At 50.3% G+C, this 23482-nt stretch overlaps 5 protein-coding genes across 5 annotated transcripts; all 5 read left to right on the plus strand.

Moving 5' to 3' along the window:
* The first annotated feature begins 544 nt into the window (after positions 1-544).
* Positions 545-12480, plus strand: LOC100902588 (proton channel OtopLc). Its single transcript, XM_029111145.1, has 6 exons — positions 545-657; positions 9991-10228; positions 10355-10702; positions 10876-11061; positions 11198-11304; positions 11371-12480. The coding sequence occupies exons 1-6, from the start codon at positions 558-560 to the stop codon at positions 12351-12353; spliced, it is 1962 nt and encodes a 653-aa protein (XP_028966978.1). The 5' UTR covers positions 545-557; the 3' UTR covers positions 12354-12480.
* Positions 4756-5824, plus strand: LOC108864120 (phospholipase D SpeSicTox-betaIB4-like). Its single transcript, XM_018639114.1, has one exon. It carries the CDS (start codon positions 4801-4803, stop codon positions 5719-5721), a length of 921 nt encoding a protein of 306 aa, XP_018494630.1. The 5' UTR covers positions 4756-4800; the 3' UTR covers positions 5722-5824.
* LOC114828169 (phospholipase D StSicTox-betaIC1-like) lies at positions 6621-7589 on the plus strand. The gene has a single exon (XM_029111146.1). It carries the CDS (start codon positions 6663-6665, stop codon positions 7587-7589), a length of 927 nt encoding a protein of 308 aa, XP_028966979.1. The 5' UTR covers positions 6621-6662.
* Positions 12481-13321: 841 nt separating the features above from the next.
* Positions 13322-16300, plus strand: LOC100902730 (probable imidazolonepropionase). Its single transcript, XM_003742262.2, has 10 exons — positions 13322-13529; positions 13609-13777; positions 13868-13974; positions 14069-14297; positions 14443-14556; positions 14739-14812; positions 14961-15103; positions 15260-15478; positions 15554-15657; positions 15771-16300. The coding sequence occupies exons 2-10, from the start codon at positions 13626-13628 to the stop codon at positions 15907-15909; spliced, it is 1281 nt and encodes a 426-aa protein (XP_003742310.1). The 5' UTR covers positions 13322-13529; positions 13609-13625; the 3' UTR covers positions 15910-16300.
* A 5009-nt stretch (positions 16301-21309) lies between these two features.
* Positions 21310-23209, plus strand: LOC100899922 (4F2 cell-surface antigen heavy chain). Its single transcript, XM_003742246.2, has 4 exons — positions 21310-21631; positions 21744-21972; positions 22091-22693; positions 22814-23209. Exons 1-4 carry the CDS (start codon positions 21384-21386, stop codon positions 23138-23140), a joined length of 1407 nt encoding a protein of 468 aa, XP_003742294.1. The 5' UTR covers positions 21310-21383; the 3' UTR covers positions 23141-23209.
* The last annotated feature ends 273 nt before the right edge of the window (positions 23210-23482 follow it).

A 23482-nucleotide genomic window follows, 5' to 3' on the forward strand; every position in this document is an offset into this window, starting at 1 on the left:
TGACCTCGAGTCCACTGTGTCGGTACGCACAACGTAGAAGGTATTTTTGAATCTATCCGCCGATTTGCTGTTTTTCGCTGTTCTTCTCGACCGTCATGTGATTCATGTGCGGGTGGGCGTTCGCGCGCTGTTGCTTGTGTCGTGTGTTGATGCCGACGGTAGAATCGATGACACCGGACAATCACAGCTGTAAGCAATCTCCAGTCTGCTATGTGTCGTTCATTTGAGGCGGAAGATGCGGAAGATCAGCTGCGCTCATATAGAGACCTTGCATCGCAAGAGACGGCATCCGTGGGAAGCTCCTCATTTCCGTTATGATCCTCATCTCTCGAACGAGGGAGAATTTCTCACCTCCGAATCATATCAGAATCGCGATTCGAGAACGAGGGCGGTCCAGTCTCCGTCAAGCAGCCCCGATCGGCATATCTCTCTGACTACGGTTTCGTCCCTCAGCCTTGCTCCCGCTCTGAAATCTCAAATTGATTTTCAGTTTCGTCGGCGTCGAACCCCCCGGCATCACGCCCCCGGACACACCAGAAATGAGCAACGGCTGTGACATGCACGGTCCCAAGGTCATCCCAGTATTACCGACTCCACGATCGGTGTCGATGATTCTTCCGAGCAAAGGCGAATCTGGAGGTGACAGCACTGATGAGCGTGAGTATAACTAGTCGAAAGCAGATTCCATCTAGCACCTTCCGATGGCGAATTGCGGTAGCGCGATGAAACGACGGCGGCAAAATCTCGAACTAATCAGCAGCATTAATATCTCCCTGACTGGAACGGAGCCTATCGCTGGAGGTTTACGATTATGACCGGAAATCAACTTTACAACGATAAAGGGGTCTAGCTCTACGTTCTCTAAACGCGTCGGACGATGGGGCTCCGCTCGGCGGGAGGATCACGAGTTTGTGGGAGCGCGGTACGAGGAGGTTCCCGCCGATCGAGTTTCCCAGGGACAGTCTATGCCTCCAGCAAGAACATTCAGTCTTCGGTCTATCGCTCAGAGCTCGGGTCGACACTACCGTTCTGATGTCAACGGGGGCCGGCGGTGATTCCATGGCACGGCGTGACTCAGAACCCTCAGCATATTCGACCATCCTCGCTGTTTGGTGGACAGCTACGTCTTCGTTTTCCGAGAACGCACACGGGATTCCCATATCCAGAACGCCGTCACTAAGACACGGGAAGTGGCCGCGACTAACTTTCTGGTTTTGGTGAAAGCTTCCGAGAGTTTGCTCCGCCGCCGGGGTCAAGCAATCCGAGTTAGTAATCTTCCGACAAGCTCACTGAAGCGAAAGTTTGCGCACCGACCGCGTCACAGACCGTTTTTCTGCGATGCGGTCGGTGCGCAAACTGTGATGTGGCCGATAATTTCATTATGATTCATCGACAGAAGAGGAAATGGCTAAATTGACAGCCTGACGCGTCGTTGTCGTCCTCGTTGTGTGGGGCTTCCTTTAAATCGGATTCCGAAAAGCGTCCGACTGACATCGATGACGAAGATCCGTCGCGCTCCGAGCCCATGATATTCTGTTGCCTTTAGCGACTGATCCGGATTCACCACCGGATCATCAGTGGGTTCCACGCTCGGCCCATTTGTCAAGTTATTGAGCCCTCGTAAAGCTCTCACGGTTTCTCGGCGCTCGGCCAAGATGACAAAATTCCATCCGAATCGGCTTGTTCCGCATATTATAATCCAGTCGTCGCTGCTGACCGACGAGGATACGCTAGGGATTTTCTGTTAAATCCTCATCGAACTCCCTCGCAAGTCGAAGTTTCGAACGGTCGACGAGGCGCGGTTCTTTGGTCATTGATCCGGGACTTGGGTTCCTCTGAAGAAACTGAAAGGGGAATTTTCAGTGATAAAACGAATCGAACCGCACCCCGCACGAGCCAGCGGTCGTCGTCCCCTATTCGTAGTTTTAACGCGTCGGGAAATACAAAGCATTCCTTTTCTCGAAAAACGGACTGCTCGGACAGCTCAGTAGACGTTCTACGGATTCAGAGTAGAATTTGGCTCAACCGATGTATGATCTACCGTAGAGCCCTAAATCGAGGAGATGTTCGGCTGATTCCGCATCGGATACCCCAAACATAAGGGTGTCCGGTAGATTGAGAAACGATGGGGAAACTGAAAGCTAACGAATGAAGTCGGGAAATTATAGGTGATCAGAAAGTGGAGATAATGATACCCGATTTCAACGGTATTGTCGCTTCCTGAGGCGGCCGAAAAGCTTCACCAATCTAAGAGTTCCCATTGTATGGTCCGCCGGAGTTCCTCCGCGTCATTTTTGTCGTGTGTGTCACTCCTGCTGTCTGCTGGCGAATTCTTCTCGGAGCCCAGTCCTCTACGTAGAGCAGGCAAGCTGACAAAAACAGACAGTCGTGCCACACCCGGGCCACAGTAACGACATAAACGAGTTGAATGAATTTTCCCCTGCGCCGCCGTGTTCCGCTTGGAAGGTAGCCGGAGCCGCCGGAACTCCTCCGCTACGACGGCTGGCGTCGCTTGCGGCGACCGCCGTTTTTTGCGACGGAATAATAATTGCCTCACTGCTCTGGAATGGCGTGAATACGGAGACAATCGGTACTGTATACCTTCGATAGAGCCTTCCTTGAGCGAATTCGGAAGTGGTTACGATCGCGGAAACTCAAGCGCGAACGAAGACAGCTGACACTTTTCGGTTGATTGTTTTCCCGAACGAATAACGGTATCGATCCGGTCGGCTGAGGGTTGGGTTTTTCGCATGTGAGCTCCGTTCCCCCCGATTCAGGATATGTCCCAGGGAGCGCGCTTCGAAAAATGAAATCGCGATCGATTCCCGGACGGGTTTTTCGAACGACTCATCGTTCCAAGTCGGATATGGAGCACCTCCAATCCACAGCCACCAGCGGCTTTCCGCATCAGAGTTTATAGGCCGGATGGGAACTTCCAGTATTCATTGAGCGGAGCTTGGACAGTCTTCCAAATATTCAACCTTTGACGCTCGTGTCTCACGGTTCCGTGATTCCATAGTTTTCCGCGCGGGATATGCGATCGGGATGAGCTCGTATAATTAATCTGATTGCTCAGTTTTACACGGAACGGGTCATTCGGTGAGACAAGTGCATTACGTGGGAGCAGATGCCGAGAAACTCGGACTCGGATAGCTGCATTCGCACGTATTCGAATCTCGTATAAAGCTCCAATGTGGATCAGTGCGCTCACTCTTGGTCCCCATCCGTCGGCATGAGTCGAGTCCTCGATCAGCTGACAGTTTACGCGAGCTCCGCCGGAACAGAACGCGTCTCAGAATATTAGGGAGCTCTGTAAAAGCTCGATTTTCAAGCTAAGGGATCCGGTGAGGTCGCTGGCCGACTAGTGCACAGTCCGTGACGTTCTTGGAAGAGTTTCACTCATACAAATATCCCTGCGTTTCGGAAAATAATCCCTATGGCTCAACTCGCGCTTAAGCTTCTGCCGTTTCTGACTTTCTGTGTTTTTGGAGCTGCAAGTGACTCGCGTCGACCTTTCTTCATCATCGCCCACATGGTCAACTCCATTGGAGAAATCGATTACTTCTTGTCTAAGGGTGCGAACGCCATCGAAGCTGATTTGAGGTTTTCTGGGGATGGCTCTGCCGCGAGCGTCCACCACGGTATCCCGTGTGACTGCTTCCGCAAATGTATGGCGAGTACTGATTTCGTCGAGTACCTGAAACACGTTCGGAAAGTGACAGCCGTGGAAGGGAAAATCTTGAACATGCTGCTACTGGATCTCAAGATCTCTAACATGACGCCGAAATCTGCGCGCCGAGCCGGCGTCGATGTGTTCAAAAAACTGGTTGATTATCTGTGGAACGGACTGAACGATTCAGGGCGCGTCAACGTTCTCATCTCGATACCCAGCGTCAAAGAGAGAAGTTTCCTCGAGGGATTCGTCAGCGAGCTCAAGAGAAGGAAAAATTTCATGTATCGGAGCAGTGTGGGTTTCGATGTCAGCATGAATCCAGATTTGAGAGAAATTTCCGAAATGTATAGATCACTCGGAATCACTGAGAATATCTGGCAGGGCGATGGCTTAACCAATTGTCTCTCCGCGGTCCGGAGCTTGACGCGTCTGCGACGAGCCATCGCTGTACGCGAGTCGCGATCGGGCTACGCACAAAAAGTCTACTATTGGACCGTCGACATACCCGTGATTATGGAGAAAATTCTGGAGTTGAATGTCGACGGAATCATCACTAACCGTCCCGACCGACTAACTCGCCTGATCGGGACAAAGTTTTCCCATAAGTACCGAATAGCTACGTTGGGAGATTCACCTTGGCCGAAATTGGTCGGAACCACGAAGAACAGGACGGGACTCTACTCTGCCGGGACGTCTCATCCGTTGAGGTCGAGGTGGTATGAATCGGAGCCTTAACTGATTCGGGGATCCAGTTCTGCTTATTTGACAAAACAGCTGAGCTTCCGAAATCCGCTGTACGTGCGCGCTTCCCTCGCATGACGAGAGAAAACGTCAGCGCCCTCATCTCGTCTCTGTAGAATCCGCAAACTCAAGCCCTCTCCCCCGAAGGTCCATGCCGTCAAGGAGGATTGTTTATCCACAATTTTGTGTGAAACTTGTCCGCGTGACCCTTGTGGAGAATTTGTGAAGTTTCCCTGGAATTTCCCTCAGTCCCCAGCGTTCCCTCATCTCGAGCCTTCGTAACGATGTGCCGGGCGACGCTCGGACTTTCGGTGCTTCTCTTTGTATTCTCCGAAGCGTCTTCGGAGACTGTAGACGAACGAAGGCCCATATTCAGCATCGCGCACATGGTCAACTCGATAGAAGAGATCGATTACTACTTGGAACTCGGGGCTAACGGGATCGAAGCTGACGTGGTATTTGCTGCCAACGGAACAGTGCTGCGCCTCCACCATGGTGTGCCGTGTGATTGTTTTCGGAGGTGTTATCAAAGCGCTGTTTTTACCGATTATTTGGATCATGTCCGCAATTTGAGATCTTCAAGAGGCAGAGGCTTCATCATGCTCATGTTAGACTTGAAGCTAGAGAACTTCGAAATGTCTCTAGAGGCTCAACGATTCGCTGGGAGAGATCTGTTTTCTAAGCTGGTCGATCATCTGTGGCACGACGTGCCCGCGACGGAACGACTGCACGTCCTGCTTTCGATACCGAGCGTCAGAAGGCGATATTTTTTCGGTGGATTGCTAGAAGAAATGAGTGCAGAGAAAAAAGAGGACTATCGAAACCAAATCGCATTCGACGTGGGAATGAATGGCGCTCCGCACGAAATCGAATCCATGTACACTTCATTGGGCATCTCTGAACGTATTTGGCAGGGCGACGGCATCTCGAACTGCTTTATTCAGATGCGACCAGACCGGCGTCTGCGAGAAGTCCTGGCACTGCGCGATGAACCGAAGGGGTACGTGCACAAGGTCTACTACTGGACGGCCGATATGACGACCACTATTGAGCATGGTCTCGCGATGGGGGTGGACGCTTTCATCACGAATCATCCTGAGCGAGTCAACCGGCTCGTGAGCGCCAACTCTCGAATGTATCGTCTCGCGAACGGAAGCGATGTTCCATGGGAGAAAATTATCTCCAAGAGTACCCCGGGTGACCCGTCGGGCTACCTTCAGATGTGGAGCGATACGTGGTCGAACATTTCGGATATGGCTTCCCAGGCCGGGGTTTACGTCTCGAAATTTTTCATGCTAGGAAGATAGGAAGAGGATCAACAATCCCAGATTGGGACCAGAGTCTCCGAAGAAGTCTGTTTCCTTCCTCGCGAGTCGCCGCATCGGTAGTTTTGCTACGGATTTTCAACATCTTATCAGGGGACTGATCTTTCGCCGAGAGACTTGTTCTTGAGAATGAATGATGATTTATAGGAGACTTGTAGAAGAACGTAGTACTATAGGAGAATTGTTTAAAATAATTGAGAAAAAAATAACCTAGGCGTTACCCGACAGAAGCTCGAGGATATCCCTGAAAATGACTGACTGAATAAATAACTTCTTTCGCGGAGAGGCTCGCGGTGTTTCCAGACCAGCGATGAGGAACGCGCTGCTCTACCTTTATCGGGACTTCCCGTACTTTTCCAAATCTCCGGACTCGACAGCAGTCTGAAAAGCGCAGCTTGCACCCAACGACCCATCGAAGCCTTGAAGACGATGGGAAAATGCTCCAAGGGACTCATTTTGAGATCTCCTCGAAGTGCCATGATGCCATGGGTGGCGACCGAAGACTATGATGGTTCCGGACGTCGAGAAATGATAGTTCCGGACCTCGGGAAATGATCTCAGGTTCACGGGAAGCACGTACCGTAACCTGGAGCCCTTTCCCCGTGGGAGCCTTCGCCGTTCACGACGAGCACCGCCGCGCCTCGGGGTTTCGGCGCAGAACCGACCGCCAGATGAGAGCCGAACGCTGAAGCAGAAACACGCGTTCCGTTGAGGTCGCTGACCGACTAGTGCATAATCCGTGAAGTTTTTTAGAACCTCTTTCTTCGAACCGTCACCTGTTACGCCGGAGGTCCGCAACGATGCCCCGGGTGACAAGCGATCCGCCGCATGTTTTGTTCATCACCGTTGTTTCTCTTGTCGCCAGAATCGTTTCAGTGTCATCGGTGGAAGATAATCGACGACCGTTTTATAACATTGCGCACATGGTGAATTCGATACCGGAGATCGATTATTACCTGAACCGAGGAGCCAACGCGATCGAGGCCGACGTGAATTTCTCCCCTGACGGTTCCGCGCTGAGCACCTACCATGGAGTACCATGCGATTGCTTCAGACGATGCATGTTGCGCTCAAGCTTCTCCGACTACCTGAAGTACGTGCGCGAAGTGACCGTTCATAAAGGCAGGAACATTGCCCTGCTGATGCTTGACCTCAAACTCGAAGAGTCCAAGGTGCCCAAAGCCTCGCAACGATACGCCGGGATAGATCTGTTCACGAAGCTCGTCGATCATCTCTGGTACCAAGTGAATCAGACCCATCGCGTTAATGTTCTCGTCTCGATACCCCGAGCTCAGGACAGGATGTTCTTGAAGGGATTTCTCAGTGAACTCAACAAAGAAGAGAACCAAAAATACGCGAAAAACATCGGATATGACGTCGGAATGAACTCGTATCTCGCTGAGATTTCCTCCATGTACGAATCGCTCGGTATCAGGAAAAATATCTGGCAAGGCGACGGAATCACGAACTGTCTCGTAGGCATGCGACCCGAGAACCGATTGCGGGAAGTCATCGATCTCCGCGACGCTCCGTCGGGTTATGTGCGGAAGGTTTATTACTGGACTATTGATTTGACGTCCGCCATGGAGAACATCCTCCAATCGGGGGTGGACGCTATCATCACGAATCATCCTGAGCGTTTGAATAGTCTAATAAACTATTCGTATTCTGCTCGATACAGACTTGCGAACCGGACGGATTCTCCTTGGGAGAAAATTATATCCGTAAGCAAGAGCGGGAGCTTGGCCGGAAGCCGGAGGGTCTTCCTCGATATCGTGGTCAATATCCTGGAATTGGGAGCGCAAGCCCGAGACTACTTTTCGAGGTTGCTCTCTAGATCATCGAAATAGTGAAATACTCTCGAACAATCGAAAGCCAAAATCACGGAATTTACTGAAACTGGACTGACTGAGACAGAGTGTTTTATTTATTTTTGAATGGGCCAACACACCCAGTCACTCATCACCAGAATGTAAGATAGATCCTATTTATAAAACGCTGTTGATGTATATATATATAATAACATTATCAATAAAACTATCGAGGGACTGTTCGGAAGTTGGAATGAATATCAATGCCTCGTGAGTATCGACCGCGACTTTATACATATCCTCAAGTCGGGGGCGTTTCCGTATGGATATTCTTTGTCGTACGGAATCGGGCGCATCTGGAGACGCCACTCTTCCGAGTCACGCCCGTTACAGTTCTGATTCTGAATCATGCGTTCGACCTACGACCCAATGGGCGAGTCTTCATTTTCTGATCTGAGAGCGAGAAACGCCGGCTGCGCAGTTCGCTGCGTGTCCAAGACGCGATCAGTATTTGTATGCTCGCTGGTTACAAAAGCCTCATCTGCAAAGCTCATTACGCCAAAAGAACACCTCATTCTTGTTCACTTTGCCGATCAAGGACCTGCCGCCGATCGGATCGCGGTACTCCGTCGTTTCCATAGCGTGGGCGTTGAGCGGGCAAGATGAGCGAATGATGGGAGCTACGAATCGCGGCCTAATCATTGCATAGTGCGCCGATGGCACGATATCAACAGTGCGGAACGCTGCCAGGGCATTCGATGTTCTGATTGCAAGCCCTGCTTCGGTCTGTTTAGGTCTGAGTGGCTGTCTCAGTCAGTCAGACACGCTTTCATTATGTGGAACGATTCACAGAAAAAAAAGATATAGGGAAGACTCGAAACTCGTGTTTCGGGAGCGCTCCTCCGAAATTTAAGTCGACGTCGACCGGGGGCGTGTGGGAACCCGCTTTCCTCTCCTCCCGAAATTCTCCGACGATGTCAGCCTCGGAGTGAGTGAATGAATGAAGGACTGGAAACACGCAGACCTCCATCTAGTTGGGGATGCGAGCACAAACCGTCAGAATATTCGCCGGATTCCTAAGATTCTGGCCGCCGTCTACTTCATCGTCATAGGCACCGTTATTCCGCCATATTCAAATCAAAAATCGTCCATCATCGATCGATCAATTCATCCATCGATGGCTGCTGATCTGCCATCCAGTATCGTCGCTTGTCAGCTCGCTCAGGAGAGGGTTTTCCCGTTTTTTTTTGTCGCGTTCCATCCCGCCGCTTTCTGGTGCACAAAATAACGGTGGAAGCCGAGATCGGACTTCCTGATGAGCGGTAGCGTATCAGAACTTAGCCGAAAATAACATGACAACACCTCTGTCAGGTCGATGTGATCTGGATATCCCAACTCGTCGCAGTTTCATCGGTTTTTTCGATCGACTCTCTCCGCGCCTCCTAAAGCAATCCTAGCCTGTCCCGCTGGTCGTGCGTGAACCGCACCTCATCCGCAGCTGCCCCCTCCCCCAGGAGCTCCACTGCATCTCCTTTTCTATACTCACCCTGCCTCAAGGGCACGTTCCTCCCACACGGCGGGGGATCGAGGCAGCTGCAGCAGTTGGGAAGCGTCGGGTCGATTCCCAGAAATCTTTTTGTGAAGAGTCATCGTCGAACCAGAACGAACTGCGATTCAGAATCGACCCAACTTTCTAGAAGCTCCCCGGAACTTACAAGAGTGAATCATTCACCGAGTCACAAGACTTTTCTGCGAAATATGGACGCTCATAGATGCCGAGACGGGTTTACTTCATGCAAAGAGTTTTTTTTTTCTCTCCGCCGAGATCTCTCCGGCTGAGGTCTTGTTGTTGACCTCTTCTGTCGAACGGGAAGTTGTTGCCGAGGTAGGTGGTTTTTGCCGGGTAAAAACGACCGAGAAAAAAGTCCGCGAGGGAAGATGAATATTAAACGGTTAAACCAACAAAAGAAACTGTTGCCAATGACGCGCGCAGCCGTAACTTGCCGCGCACAGAAGTTTTTGTGGCGTTTTAATGGTTCCGGGATCTGAGGGGCCATTGTCGAGCATGCAAGAAAAATTGAGAGCAACCGTTCGCAGTGGAGTCACACTTGTCATGGAGTTCCGTTCCCCTGTACCCCCTGTTCGGTGCTGCATTTTTCGTGAAGCCTACACCGCCACCACCAGTGCATCATGGAGGTGCTGTTCGATTTCGATGATAATTTTTCAATCTGCGTGATGAGTTCCTCGCGGCTCCATCGGCGGGTTGTGACTTCTGAGCGATACTTCGGCCATCTTCTGACCCACCGACGCGTCCCCAGGACCGACGGAAGCGAAGAGTCGAGAGGCGAGGGAGCACTCCAACTTTATGGACAGTTTGAGAAATTGCAGAAAGCAAATACATCTACGAGATGTTACAGCTTATCACGTCTTACTTCCGCAGAAGAATACGAAGCCCAAACAACCGATGCCCTCATATCGAATTCCGGCGTCGCCGTGGGTCAACGAGCGTCGGACGACTCCGGGATCGGACCCAACGAGGGCAGATCGAAACGCAGTCTCCACATCGATATTTCTCCCAGGCCGGCAATCTCGAGAGCAAGTTCCTACGGAGGATCGGTTTCTTCGCTGCCCATAACTCCAAAAATCGCTGGCGTGCGTCACGTTGGCCCGAGCGACAGGTGGGCGAGATTTCTTCCCCTTCGAGCTCGTTGCTAGAAAACAAAAAAGTCAAAACCTTTGGCATCATGATCAGCATGTTACGGAAACAACGTCGATGAAATCGAATACGACTTTGTGTCCCGCAGGGATTCGTTGGTGATCATACTGAGTGCTCTTTACGCGAAACTGCTGATCGTTCTCGGGATCTGCTTCCCTATGGCGGAAGTCATATCGAGGAGAATACCGGCTGTGTTCTACGAAGGGTTCTACCTCTACCTCTATCTGGGGAGCATCCTGTTTCTCTTGTTCATGTATTTGTTCGTGTTCCCACACCAGAAGGGATCGAAGGGGCGGAGCAATTCCCGCATTTCTGGAGTCACTCAAACGGTGATGGACAAGTTCCGAATTTTCACCAAAACCAAAGCAACTGAGAAAACCAACCGCATGCCGGCATATGAACTCAGAATGTCTCACGCAGGGAGCTTTTACCTCAGGTGAGAACCCCATCAGATCAATCAAGAGAAAGGGAATCGGGAACGCGGGGATGGACTGGATTCCCCCTTTTTTCTGTGGTTGAAAGATAGAATTTCGGGTTCATTCATGTGAAGGAAGGAGCCAGAGCCAGAATGAATCGTCGATAGTACCTAACTCATTTTCGTCGACACAGGCTGGGAGCGGTGGCTTTCGGCACCGGCAGCATGATCTACTCGGGCCTCGAATTCGGTCAATTCTTCGAATACGAATCCACGGATCAATGCAGCATCCTGCACAATCTCACGCCGGCCTCCAGGATGGCTTTCACATTTTTCCAACTCTACTTCATATTCATAAACTCGCGCGTGGCGATCAACCGGTGAGAGCACACTACTTCTAAAATGAAGAATTGCTAGCTGAGACTTGTCAGCCCAATTATCGCATATGAAGTCGAGACTTTTCCTCATCTTGGTATCGCTCCGCAATAAGATGATGGCATCGGGATTCTCTTTCAGATACACAACCATTGCTCGCTTCGGCCTGATGCATATGATTTCGAGCAACCTCTGCGTCTGGTTGCACGTGTTGATCCAAGAGACGAAGCATCAGATTTTCGATTTGGGCAATTCTACCACTAACATCAAGATCGAGCATATCCCGAATCACGTTCAAGTTGTGCATCATTTAGCATCGAGCCCGAGCGTTGAAAACCACACAGAAATAATCGAGCAAATCGTTGAAGCGGTCCACAACAGGTCGAAGCGCTCGTTTCCTGATATCTATTGTGGACAACGAGACAACATCATGGGTGAACTGGTCCAGAACGCATCCCCGTTTCTGTTTCCTTGCACCATTGAATACAGTTTAATTTGCGCCGGCGTTCTCTATATCATGTGGAAGAATGTCGGTTCTTCAAGAGTAGTCTTCAACGACAGCTCATCGGCCACAACTTACGGTGGGGGCAAACAGCGCCACTATTATCAAGTCGATTGCGCTAAGGCGAACAAGGGTCTTTTCACGGGACTGCTGGTACTTGTGCTCTCAATCATCAGTTTGATTCTATTCTTCGTTTTGATCAACAAGCCCGGCTACAGGAGCATCGCTGTGCTGGAAGCCCACATAGCTGAGCTGCTCGTCTACGTCCTAGCGTCCTTGGCTACCATAACCGCCCTGATTCAAGTCCGAGAACTACGTTACAATCGCTCTAGGAATCTCGATCTGGAATCAATTCTGTTGATCGTAGCCCAGAGCGGGCTCTACCTTTACAACGTTTTCAGTATAATCGGAGGTCATTTCGACGGGGGAGAGAGCACAATGCTCGCTATCCTGACCGCGCTCGCTTGTCTCATCCAAGCCTCTTTGCAAACAATGTTCATTTTGGACGCCTCGCGCAGATATGTCAACAGCCAGGACCAAGCGGAACGGAAACCCGGCAGAGAGATGGTCACGTTCCTCATTCTTTGCAACTTCTCTATGTGGGCAATCAATACTCTGGAAACCAGGAGAGCCGATTCGAATCCGGTCCAGATGCACTTCTATGGATTCTGGGCGTGGACCATCATCACTCATGTGACAGCTCCACTAGTAATATTTTTCCGATTCCACTCTACCGTTTGTCTTTGCGACATTTGGAAACGTGCTTACAAAGTCAAGTCTGATTACCTTTGCTAGCGTAACACATAGCTGATATAAATAATCAATAATATTAAATGCCGCGGGTAATGAATCACTACCTATTCATGGAATACTGCTGCATGGAGACGGTGCGAAACAAAAGTTCCTACTCTAACATATTCGAGACCTTGCGGACAATAGATGCGTCCGAGGAATGTTGACTCGGTCATCCATCCTTCTCAGTAATCTCATCGGGCGAAACAGAGGAAAGAAGGCTATGGGGACATCTGAGTTCAGATGCGCGGAGAGTGAGCTAACTGAATGTCTTCATCAAAAATACTCTATGTAGTCTCTTCAATGTCGTGGAATCCCCGAACGAGTTTTTTATGGAAGGATTCCCTAGCGACCTCCGAAACATCTGTTCCGAGGCTTGATGAGTTCTGTATTTAAATATCGCTGTGTATAATCTGTATATTGCTCAAGATGAAGCACGCCTCACTTCAACTTGGATACTGGAGAAAACCTAGCCGCTAATAAATCTGAAGAAGTCCACAATGATATCTTCGAAGAATGAAACATTTCTTCTCTGTTTTATTACCCTGTACCTGATGGGCTCTCGAAGATCGACAAGGACGTCGGAGGTTGTGAGTTTCGCCGCTCTCCCTATTTCCCCCGCAGAGATCCCGCGAAATTCCCGGCGAACGTCCTCTTTTAGAGAGAACTCACGTTTTCATCTCAGAAATTGACATTTTTATCGATCAGACAAATTGATCAAATCATCTGACTAAAACAAGCTGGAATGGGTGAAATTGTAGTCGCGCGTGGTTGGTATCTTGCAATCTTGCAGCTGACTCTCGATTCCTGGAAATCTGAGTCAGCAGGTTCCTGAAATGGTCCGAACGACGCCGACGGCGACGCCGAGAAAGCTTTGGAGTGGTGCTCCCCTGATACTCGGAGCCCCAGTAGTAGCAGACAAAACAAAGAGAAAAAACACAATCACGAGTGGAAGTCGACGTCTGCATTTCGGGTATCTGATAGACAGTGGCCGAGTCGAGCCCAGAGAGATAGACCAGTCGGCCGACAGTCGCAAACAGCAGGGAGACCTTCTCTTACGACTCGCGGCATTCATTTCGATCCGTTTCGGGAGGACGCGGTTCTCCGAGCCTACCTAGGGATCTGAAAATCCTGCTCTCAGAAATTCCAGAGTTTGAACCTGTTCAAGGAGTACCCTCAGTGAGTTTGCCCCTATGACTCCACTTTGCCAGATCTGATTCGTCTTCCGAAATGACATCGATAAGGTATTCTTCCCTAGGGCCATTGAAACTGGGGATGGCGAATCTCAAACGATTGCTTGTGTACAATTGTGCGGAGATTGTGCAGGTCACCGATCGAGGCCAACTCTACCTCGCTGGACGGGATATGTCCCGAGTGGCAATACGGAGAGCGGCGCGCGGACACAGCCTCGCTCTAGCTACAGATGAGTCAGTATGCGTGGAACCCGACGTAAGAGACAGGGCAAGCTGCTTCGATTTGTTACTTTCCTCGTCATGATATATATATTGCCCTCCCAGACGCGGAATAATACTGGAAATCGGAGACGGCGCCGAAATGCAGAAAAAATACAGCCTCAGTGAATTCGAAAGTACTCTCGATGCCAAGCAGGGCTCCCTTATGCCAGGTTCGACTTCCTGCCTGTGATCCCTGCTCCTTTTATGGCACGAATATGAAAATACCAAGGATTGTGGAACCTACGAATTTTCCCACTGATGCAGGCTTCGTGGATGGTCACACTCATCCGATCTGGAGCGGGGACCGCGTACATGAATTCGCCTTGAAATTGGCAGGAGCGTCGTACATGGAAATTCACGCTCAGAAAGGCGGCATTCACTACACTGTTGATTGTACCCACGAAGAATCAGACGAGAAACTCGCCGAATCGCTTGTTGAAAGATTGACGCTCATGAGAAAATCCGGGACTACTGCGGCCGAGTGCAAGACCGGGTTCGACTCATGTCTCTTCGATGTTCTCATATCTGACCGAGCACTCAGCATGAGCGACGTTCCATTGCGAAGGGCTCGATGATTGCCCATGCGTGAACAATAATTAAATTAAACTTGATGCAGTGACCCATTTTTTCCCACTCAGATACGGATTGTGGTTCAAGGACGAGCTGAGACAACTGCAGATCCTGAACTCGGTCAAGCAGCAGGACATCATCGAAATGTCGCTCACGTATCTAGGAGCTCACGCCGTGCCCAGGTGCCGATGCGCGATAAGCCGAGCGAGCATAGGATACATGACAGGCTGTTAGGCATCAGAATTTATCTTCGGAACCTAATTCAGCGCCAAGATCGACGGAGCTCGCCCCTAGGTTCAACGACGGAAGGAGTCGCCATCTTTTTTTTTCGGCCAGTTGTTGACGGCACGTATTCGATTTCCAGAGGCTTCGTAGGAACGCCGGATGAATACGCCACGAAGATATCTGACGAGGATCTTCCTAAATTGAAAGAGCTAGGTCCGAGATGGCCCCGTTTATTCTCACGGTTATACGAGCTGATTGTCTGGATTAGCTCTGAGGAATCGGCTTGGGAACTCACTCGGAAGATTTCCCGCTTAATACTCTCCCCGCTCGCTCCCTTCTATTCTAATGAAGCTCCTTACAGTCGACTTCGATAACGTGGACGTATTCTGCGAGAAAGGTGTTTTCGAGATCGACGCTACGAAACGGATTCTGGCGAAGGCGAAGGAACTCGATTATGAGCTCAACTTCCATGCGGAGGAACTTTCTTGCATACACGGAGTTGAGGTGAGTCCTTGCTGACCGGTTCTGGTGAACATTCATGGCTCGCCACTCGGTCGCTCCCACCGGACAAGGCCGCTCCGTGGCTCGGGCCATCCGGGACCTCGGAATTATGGACATCGAGTTTCGCATTGACTGTCGGTTCTCGATCTCTCAAAACAGCTCGGGTGTGCTCTCGGAGCTCGCGCAATGTCTCATCTGGAGCGGATTTCCGACGAGGGCATCGCAGCCATGGCTGCGACGAAGGCCGCCGCGGTCGTTCTTCCGACCACGGCTCATATCCTGCGGCTCAAGCCTCCACCGGTGAGAGAAATGATCCAGCAAGGTGTCATCGTTGCTCTCGGCTCGGATTTCAATCCGAACGCTTTCTGTTACGCGATGGTGAGTGATCCCAAATGCCTTACGACGCTATTCTGACCCTTTGATAGGTCTACCACAGATCGGCGACTTTTTCAGCCGACTGTAATGCACCTCGCTTGCGTTCAGTGTCATATGAGCCTCGACGAGTCCCTCGCCGCCGCTACGATTAATGCGGCCTATTCGATCGGGAAGTCACATCGGTGAGCCTGCACCTCTCACTGAGTTCCGATTTTGGGAGAATCGAAGCCGAGACGAGCTTCTCGGCGTCTCGGTGTTGGTGAAAAATCCTCCGAGCAGTTTCCCTCTTCTACAGGTACGGCTCCATAGAAGAGGGCAAAGAGGCCAATTTGATCTTAATCAAAGAGCCAAAGTGGGAACACATCATCTACCAGCTCGGATGCCACAAAGACCTTATACGGAGCGTAATCTACAAGGGAAAACTCGTGTTGTAGAGACTCGAATCGGTACCATAAGATTCGGTCGCCATCAGGAATCTCATTGCGATGATTCGAGAGAAGATTGGAGCGAAGCGGAATCGGAGAAACCGAAGTCAGTAAGATCGAGGCTGACGTACACCTTCACAGAAGGAAAAACTACCACATGTCCGAAAGGGTGCAGCCGAATATCGTGGGGATTTCGGCTATGAGCTGTTCGGGAAAAGTGACTATATAGGGCGATAGGTCTCGGTTAGTGGAAGACTTTACCACGAGTTTCCCAAAAATCGACGCGGCTTGTTTCGAGAAATCGGCCGATATTTGAAAATCTTAAAATGCGACTTTCTCGGAACCGGTAAGAGCTCGAGGGTCGTGCTTGTAGCCGTTGAAAAGCTGACGAAAAATGCCACAATTCTAGCCCGGTCCCATTCTTCTCAGTACTTTTTATCACAGTTTTTTTTCGAAATTGAATTTTCTCCGAGCTGCCAGACCGAAGTTCCTCGAAAACATGAATGACATTTTGTCACAAATAAACCTCGAATACCCATGTACGCGCACACGAAGTTTCATCGAAATCGGAATAGTCCGAATAGGTTCAATTGCGAACACTTCATTCCCTACCAGTGATTTCCATGGTTTTTCGGAAAACGCCCATTGCAGCACCCAATCTCTATTCTCCCTGGTCTGACTCTGGCCCAGGATCTCGCGGGACACACTCCGGAACCCCGCTCTTGGCTAGACGAAGAGGACTCCGGAACCCCGCTCTTGGCTAGGCGAAGAGGACTCCGGAACCATCAACCAATCAATCAATCAATCAATCACGCTCGTAGTAAGCTCCTCCGTCTGACCAGAGGGGTTTGACCCCCGTAAGATCAGAGAGATACAAGCGCCTAAACAAAGGGTTTAGAATCGATCTATGTAATTCGGATTCTCAGCTCGCGCGCGACAGGACTTGACCCAGAATGAGACATCAGAGTTCGTCAGACAGCTCTTTGGAGCAAGAGATTCTTTGGCTCTGATATTTGATGGAACGTTTATTCGTCACCGTAAAAGCGCAAACAGCTCGTACCAGAGAAAATCGTACTCAGTACAGTAGAAGGCGCCACTTTGTAAACCGTTTACCATCCGTACAGCCACTGGATACGTCATCGACATGCTGACCCTACAATGCGAATGTCAACGATGCCAAAATCATGGCGGACGCTATGCGAGACCCGACTGGTCTTGGCGGTTCCTTAAGAGCGGGTGACATGTGTTTCGTGGATAGAGGCTTCCGGGATGTGAAGACTCAGCTAGAGGAACTGGGTCTCACTGTCTATATGCCAGCCTTGAAAGTTCAGCGCAAACAATTGCTCACGGAAGAGGCCAACGCATCTCGATTCGTGACGAAAATTCGATAGGCGGCAGAAGCTGTACACGGTATAATCAAACAGAAATACAGACCCCTGGATCATCGAGTTGACAATGATCTGCTCCGAAGATTGGAGTTCTAACAAGGATCGCTTATTATTTGAACAACCGTTTCGGGAAGCGCCTCCAATCCGATCGGGGTAGGTTCGATGAGTTTCTAGCACGCATGCAGCAAATGCTACAAGTCCGGAATTCATTGGGTCAAGAAGCTGAACAAAATGGATGGAACAGAATGAGACGGTCATGGTCAACCATTACCTCTGACTCGATTTCTGACTTCCCGATAAAGACGGAGAAGGATCTCAGGATCCTATTCACTGGAACCTACCAGCTCTCACAATCTGTGTCTTATCTGGCTGAGCAGCTGAACGATGACAACACGATCAACCTGAAGTTTCACCGGTACCAAAGCAACATCCTCAAAATAGAGGTTCGGTCGAGACATGTGAGGAGCAAGAGCTACAGGTGTTATATCGATTACGAGCCCAAAACGCTAGGTTATGCGGGAATCAAGCGACATTACTGCGAGTGTGCTAATTGCGCTCGGACAGTCGGTTGCTGCTCCCATGTAGCTTCCGTCGTGTATTATCTATCTTATGCGTGATATCTCTCCCGAATCGTCAGACCTGCGGAGATTCTTGAGTCGCTGTTCCGGGGTGGAGCTACCGTTCCTGTTATCAACGGAGATAGTGACGAAGACTGATTCGGGGTCTATCTCATGCTCCTAAGTATCATCGTAATCAAAAATAAAAAAATCCCCGCCGGTCAAATCGATCGAAGTGTAGTGTGCGCCGCCACAAACATGCCCTGTTTTGTTTACAAGGAGGGCGCGCAGCGTCTGCTCGATGCGCGAGAAGACTCAAATGTGTCCCGCGAGATCCTGGGTCAGAGTCAGACCAGGGGATAGAGATTGGGTGCTGCAATGGGCGTTTTCCGAAAAAACATGGAAATCAGTGTTAGGGAATGAAGTGTTCGCATTTGAACCTATCTGGACTATTCCGATTTCGATGAAACTTCGTATGCGCGTACATGGGTATCCGAGGTTTATTTGTGACACAAAATGTCATTCATGTTCTCGAGGATCTTCGGTGTCTGGGAGCTCGGAGAAAATTCAATTTCGAAAAAATATTGTGATAAAAAGTACTGAAAAAAATGGGGCCAGGCTAGAATTGTGGCATTGTCCGTCAGCTTTCCAACGACACCAAGCACGGCCCTCTAGCTCGACGGTTCCCGATTTCTTTTCCGCCCGGGACCCCCGCCGGACCTCGCGAGTCTGCTCGGGACCCCCTGCCATGTCCTGTCGAAACCATGGTTTCGGGGTATACAGGTCATTCGCTATTCGCTTAGCGTGACGATTCTCTATCGCATGCGCTCGTGAGTATTTCTTCCTCTTTGATTTAACCATGTTCACTTTTGAACTATTTATAATTCCATGAGCATCTCAATGACTTTTGTGCTGTCTTTTGGAATCCACAATATCTGATAGACGTGGCTCTGTCGAGTTCAAAGCCAAGCGCAGATCTGCTTCAGGGTTAAGACGCGATCTGTTCTTAGTTTTGATTTTAAACAAAGTACTGAAGCCGTATTTACACAAGTATGTCGTTACGAAGGGAACAAGAACCCTGAAGGCGCTCTCAGCAAGTCGTGGGTAACTCCCCATGACTGAGCCTGGAAACTCCTCCAAGTTTTTGTTCTGAAATCCTATGGCTGAGGCTCGATCCTCGCGGAGTTCGAGGAGGTCTTCTTCGATTTTGCCGCTATCAGAGGAATGTGGAAATCAAAGGAGAAAGGATCCAATATCCATTCTTCGCAGATCTCGAGGTCCCCTGGTGCAGAATACCCGCTGAAAGATTCAGACAGCAAGTTCAAATGTGCCGATACTTCCGGAACTATCACAGTCAAAGTTGTGTCATCCTCTGTGGAACAAGTTTTCTGCAGCGATGGGGAGTTTGTTAAGTTCCCACTCTCTACTCGTCTCCGCCAAAGCTGATTGATTGATGATTGATTGACTTATGCTCCATTTCTAATAGAAACCCCGACTGCGGGGGCGCGATCGCTGGAGATTATATGACGCTTCACTCCTGGGGTGTGGGTGGCTTCGCCTCCCTTCTCTCCCATCTCTCGAGAATCTGCTTAGTATCGTTAATGACTCGCCTTTCAGACTCCTCGTGTAACCCAAGCCTTTTTTGAATCTCTTCGTCACCGCATGTCTTTTCTTGGCATGCCATCAGGACGTGCTCCAGAGTTTCCTCCTGACCACAAATCCTGCAACTCGGGTCAATCTCTTCGAATCTTGACCTGAATTTCCTGGTTCTGAGGAAGCCGGCTCTCGCTTGTGCGAGCAATACACTCCCTCTGCTATTGTCGTATATGTGGTTAATGGTACCGCATTGTTGTTTGTGTTTTCGATGCAGTTTTGCTGTGAATGCTTTCAACTTTTGTTTTGCGATGAGCATGTTTGATTCCCTGCCTTGAAGAGATATGCTCAGTTCATTCCGCAGGCTGAAAATGTCCGACAGATAGGCCAATCGTTTGAGGAACATCGGAGCTTCGAGGTCGCCCAGGAGATTACTCTTCTGATCCTTCGAGAATAGCTTGACCTCATGTTGGAGCTCGAAGAAGCGAGAGAGTGCTTGTCCGCGAGAGAGCCAACGTACCTACGCTCGTATGGAAAAGGAGCACTGTGTGCTCGCTCCCAAGGCTCTCGCATAGCGATTTGAACAAACGATGGGTCAGAGCCCAGAGCCCGACCCCGGATAAAGTTGATAGCCTTCACGGACAAATCTAGACCATGTTTGAGCTCCATCAGAATTTCCTACCTCATCAAGGCACAAAACCCGGATTTGTTGCCGAGCATTGCCGGCGCACCATCGGTGCAAGCAAAGCCAATGGACTGCAAGTTGTGCATTTCGAAGAAATCTTTCACGAATTGGCGGACAACCGCATGATTTGCTCGATACATCCTCGAGCTACCGAATACACTTATATCTCTATGGGGCGATAACATCAGCAGTTTTCAGCGGGCTCCGAGACCCCCGGGGATGGGAGTCGGGACCCCCATTCGGGAACCGCTGCTCTAACACTTACCGTTCCCGAGAGAATCGTATTTTAAGATTTTTTGAATATTGGCCGATTTCTTGAAACAAGCCGCGTCGATTTTTGGGAGAGTCGTGAAAAGTCTTCCGCTAACCGAGACCTATCGCCCTATATAACCCTGTTCCCGAACAGCTCATAGCCGAAATACCCACGTTATTCGGCTGGACCTTTTTCGAATAGAGCCGCTCGTGCGTCGCAGGGATGCGACGCCGACGCTGTCGCCCATCGCTCGCCATCGAGATTCCACTAGAGGTGGTGCAGCTTGAGTAGTCAGATTTGTGAAGAGGTGGTATCTTTGAGACGCTCCTTGTCGAAGATTATAATCAGCGGACGAGAAGAAGTCTGGTATGGAAGGTTCTGCTGAACGCTTGAGGCAGTAACATGATCGCAATAGAATGATGGGGCGGGCGGGGTGAGGTCAGTCATCGAAGCTCACCCCCCGATTCATTGCCCCAAGTCTCTCAAAGTAAGGATCCGACTAGTGCGGCGTTGGGCACCGGATCGAGAATCTGAAGGAATTCCGAGATCGCACCTTGATGCGAAAAATTGCCGAGTGAATTGCCGGAAGTGCTGGTATTCGATGAACGAGAATAAAAATTCGAGTACTAAAAACGAATCGACTCTCTCTCCGAGAATTATCATCCGATCGCGACTGTATATGGAGGGCAAGCTACGAGTCGGAATTCCAGACCGACCGATCCTGATCGCCCTGATTCCTGATCCTCTCAAACCCTTAGAGGGTTTTTTTACTGGGGCAGATCGGGCCTATGCTGAATCAATTGACTGTGAAACGCTGTCCGGGTGAAGGCCGTGCTGTACCGGACGATCAATGATTGACGTGCTGGAGGATATCTCAATTGGATCGTACTCTCCACAGCCTCCTCTTTTGTGAAGCGTTTCGAGAGTGACCGTTCCGCTCAGTGTGCGCTTGTCGAAAGACTCTGTTTAGTTCTAGTCTGTTGATCCGGGGAGCTTTCGCCAACTCGATGTCGGAAGGTGTGAGCAAATTCTCCGCTGAGAATGGCGAGGCCAAAGTGGACATCGGAGACTCTGGCGATTGCCTCGTGGGACTCTCGAAGGCCGAAGTTATGAAATATGCGACGAACCCCACTTGGATTATGCTGAGGAGAACCCTTTTCTTCTTGTTCTGGGCGATCTGGGTTGCTATGTTGGTCGGAGCAATCTTCATTATTATAGTGACGCCCCGGTGTCAGAAAGGATTGGACCCCAAGTGGTAAGTGACCTCAGAATTTCCCGAATAATCGAGAATCGTCTGAATTAGACGAAGGTACAGCGGGATCCCCAGGCTCACGCTTCCGGAACGTGCTGATCCGATTCCATTCTAGGTTTGAGAAATCACCCATCTACACGATTCGAGTCGACTCTTTCGCTGATTCGGACGGCGATGGCGCGGGTGACTTGGCCGGGTTAACAGATAAGCTCGATTACATCAAACATGAAATCTCTATTAACGCCATCGCTCTCGAAGGTCTCTTGGAGAAGAGCGACCTCCACGCCATCCAGGGTCGTCAGGGCTCTGAGAACGACTTCAAGAACCTCGCCTCACAAATCAAAGTGAGTTCATTTCGATTCCACTCGTTCCCCGTTCAATTGTTCCATGTATACGTTTCTTCCCCCGATAGAGGCATCACGAACTATTCCGAAATTCTTATCTCTCCGAGGCTCCCTTCAGGTGATCTTGAAGCTGCCGCTCGTTCCCGAGGTTGATCTGGAGAAGCTACGGAAATGGGCGGAACTTGGCGCGGCCGGCTTCATCCTGGAAGAGTTCGACGACATGAGCTCGCAGTATTACGAAGCTATGCCCCGATGGAGGCAAACGATTTTCAACACTTCCGATTCTCCGGACTCAAAGCTGCTCGCCCTATCGAGTTCACAGTTCAATCAGCTCCGGGAAGAGCACTGCAATCACGTGGACATGATTCTCAATTACGACATGATAAGACTGCCACAGGCTTTCATGAGCACGGATCTCCACGCTGCTCTCGGAGAAACGCACACGTCGAAATGTCGAACCAACTTCGTGCTGGGTATGGCGAACGTTTCGCCGTTTGTGACCCGTTTCGAGCCGCGTTCTCTCATGGAGGCTCTATTGATATTCAACTTGCTTTCGGACTCGACACCGATTGTCTATTACGGCGATGAGTACGGCAAGCGAGACACCAGCTCGGAGCCGAAAAGCAGGAACATAGTCCCGATGCCAGACCCGAGGACGGGGCTCATGGACTGGATCGATCTCGCGCGCGTTCGAATCGACTCGGCGCCGTCCATCTACAAGGTTAAGAATTTTACTGGATTCGCTCGGGGAACGGGAGATCTCGGCTTCCCTTTCCCTAGCTCACCATCGCGAAATTTCGCCCATCCCAAAGTTGCCTTCTGACCGTAGTCTTGCTTTCAGGTATTCACCGCGGCGGCGAAACTCCGGAAGCTCGAAGCATCAATTTATCAAGGCTCGACGTCTCTGAGGGAATCGGATTCCGTTTTGTCGATGTCAAGGGTGAAGATCGGATATCCAGGCTTCGTCGTGGTTTCCAACTTCGCCACCGAGAAGAAAACGATCAATTTGCTAACAACGGTATCCAGACTTATACCCGAAAATGGCAACGTGGCAATGACTTCTACGAATTCGAAGCATCTCAAGGATGAGAAGCTGAAGCTCAATGAGCTCAGCATAGAAGCTGGAGAGACCCTGGTGATAGAATTCGTGCCCGAGAAGGAGACGTGAGTGGTGGGAACAGTCCGTTCTCTGGAAAGGTGCGATAGATGAAAAATATAAATCGGAAATAGGGGAAACAAAGGCGTCCTTTTTCTATTATCTTGACCGAGCTCCTCAGCAAGCTCGCGCAGTAGTCCGGCAATGCGAGAAACCGAGGATCGCGATGGAATCCTTGGCATCCAGAGGGCTGGATGGACTCGACTTGCTCTGTTTGGTTGGTAGCAGAGAGCACCGCCCAGCCTATACGGGTCCACGTTGATGATATCGTATGCGTCTCGGCTCCACATGCAGATTACAGAGCAAGGGCTCCGTGCCTGCGGTAGTGATGCCTGACAGCTTAGCCAGATGGCG

This window comes from Galendromus occidentalis, unplaced genomic scaffold (assembly GCF_000255335.2).
Source record: "Galendromus occidentalis unplaced genomic scaffold, Mocc_1.1 scf7180000077360, whole genome shotgun sequence".
NCBI classification, from domain to species: domain Eukaryota; kingdom Metazoa; phylum Arthropoda; class Arachnida; order Mesostigmata; family Phytoseiidae; genus Galendromus; species Galendromus occidentalis.

Bases quoted from the DNA above. Each gene is read 5' to 3' on its own strand.
- LOC100902588 (XM_029111145.1), top strand. From the start codon at position 558: ATGCACGGTCCCAAGGTCATCCCAGTATTACCGACTCCACGATCGGTG. The intron at 10,229-10,354 runs GTGGGCGAGATT...TGTGTCCCGCAG, and splicing joins CACGTTGGCCCGAGCGACAG to GGATTCGTTGGTGATCATAC. The intron at 10,703-10,875 runs GTGAGAACCCCA...TCGTCGACACAG, and splicing joins GCAGGGAGCTTTTACCTCAG to GCTGGGAGCGGTGGCTTTCG.
- LOC108864120 (XM_018639114.1), top strand. From the start codon at position 4,801: ATGGTCAACTCGATAGAAGAGATCGATTACTACTTGGAACTCGGGGCT.
- LOC114828169 (XM_029111146.1), top strand. From the start codon at position 6,663: ATGGTGAATTCGATACCGGAGATCGATTATTACCTGAACCGAGGAGCC.
- LOC100902730 (XM_003742262.2), top strand. From the start codon at position 13,626: ATGGCGAATCTCAAACGATTGCTTGTGTACAATTGTGCGGAGATTGTG. The intron at 14,813-14,960 runs GTCCGAGATGGC...AGCTCCTTACAG, and splicing joins TCCTAAATTGAAAGAGCTAG to TCGACTTCGATAACGTGGAC. The intron at 15,658-15,770 runs GTGAGCCTGCAC...CCTCTTCTACAG, and splicing joins TCGATCGGGAAGTCACATCG to GTACGGCTCCATAGAAGAGG.
- LOC100899922 (XM_003742246.2), top strand. From the start codon at position 21,384: ATGTCGGAAGGTGTGAGCAAATTCTCCGCTGAGAATGGCGAGGCCAAA. The intron at 21,973-22,090 runs GTGAGTTCATTT...GGCTCCCTTCAG, and splicing joins ACCTCGCCTCACAAATCAAA to GTGATCTTGAAGCTGCCGCT. The intron at 22,694-22,813 runs GTTAAGAATTTT...TCTTGCTTTCAG, and splicing joins CGGCGCCGTCCATCTACAAG to GTATTCACCGCGGCGGCGAA.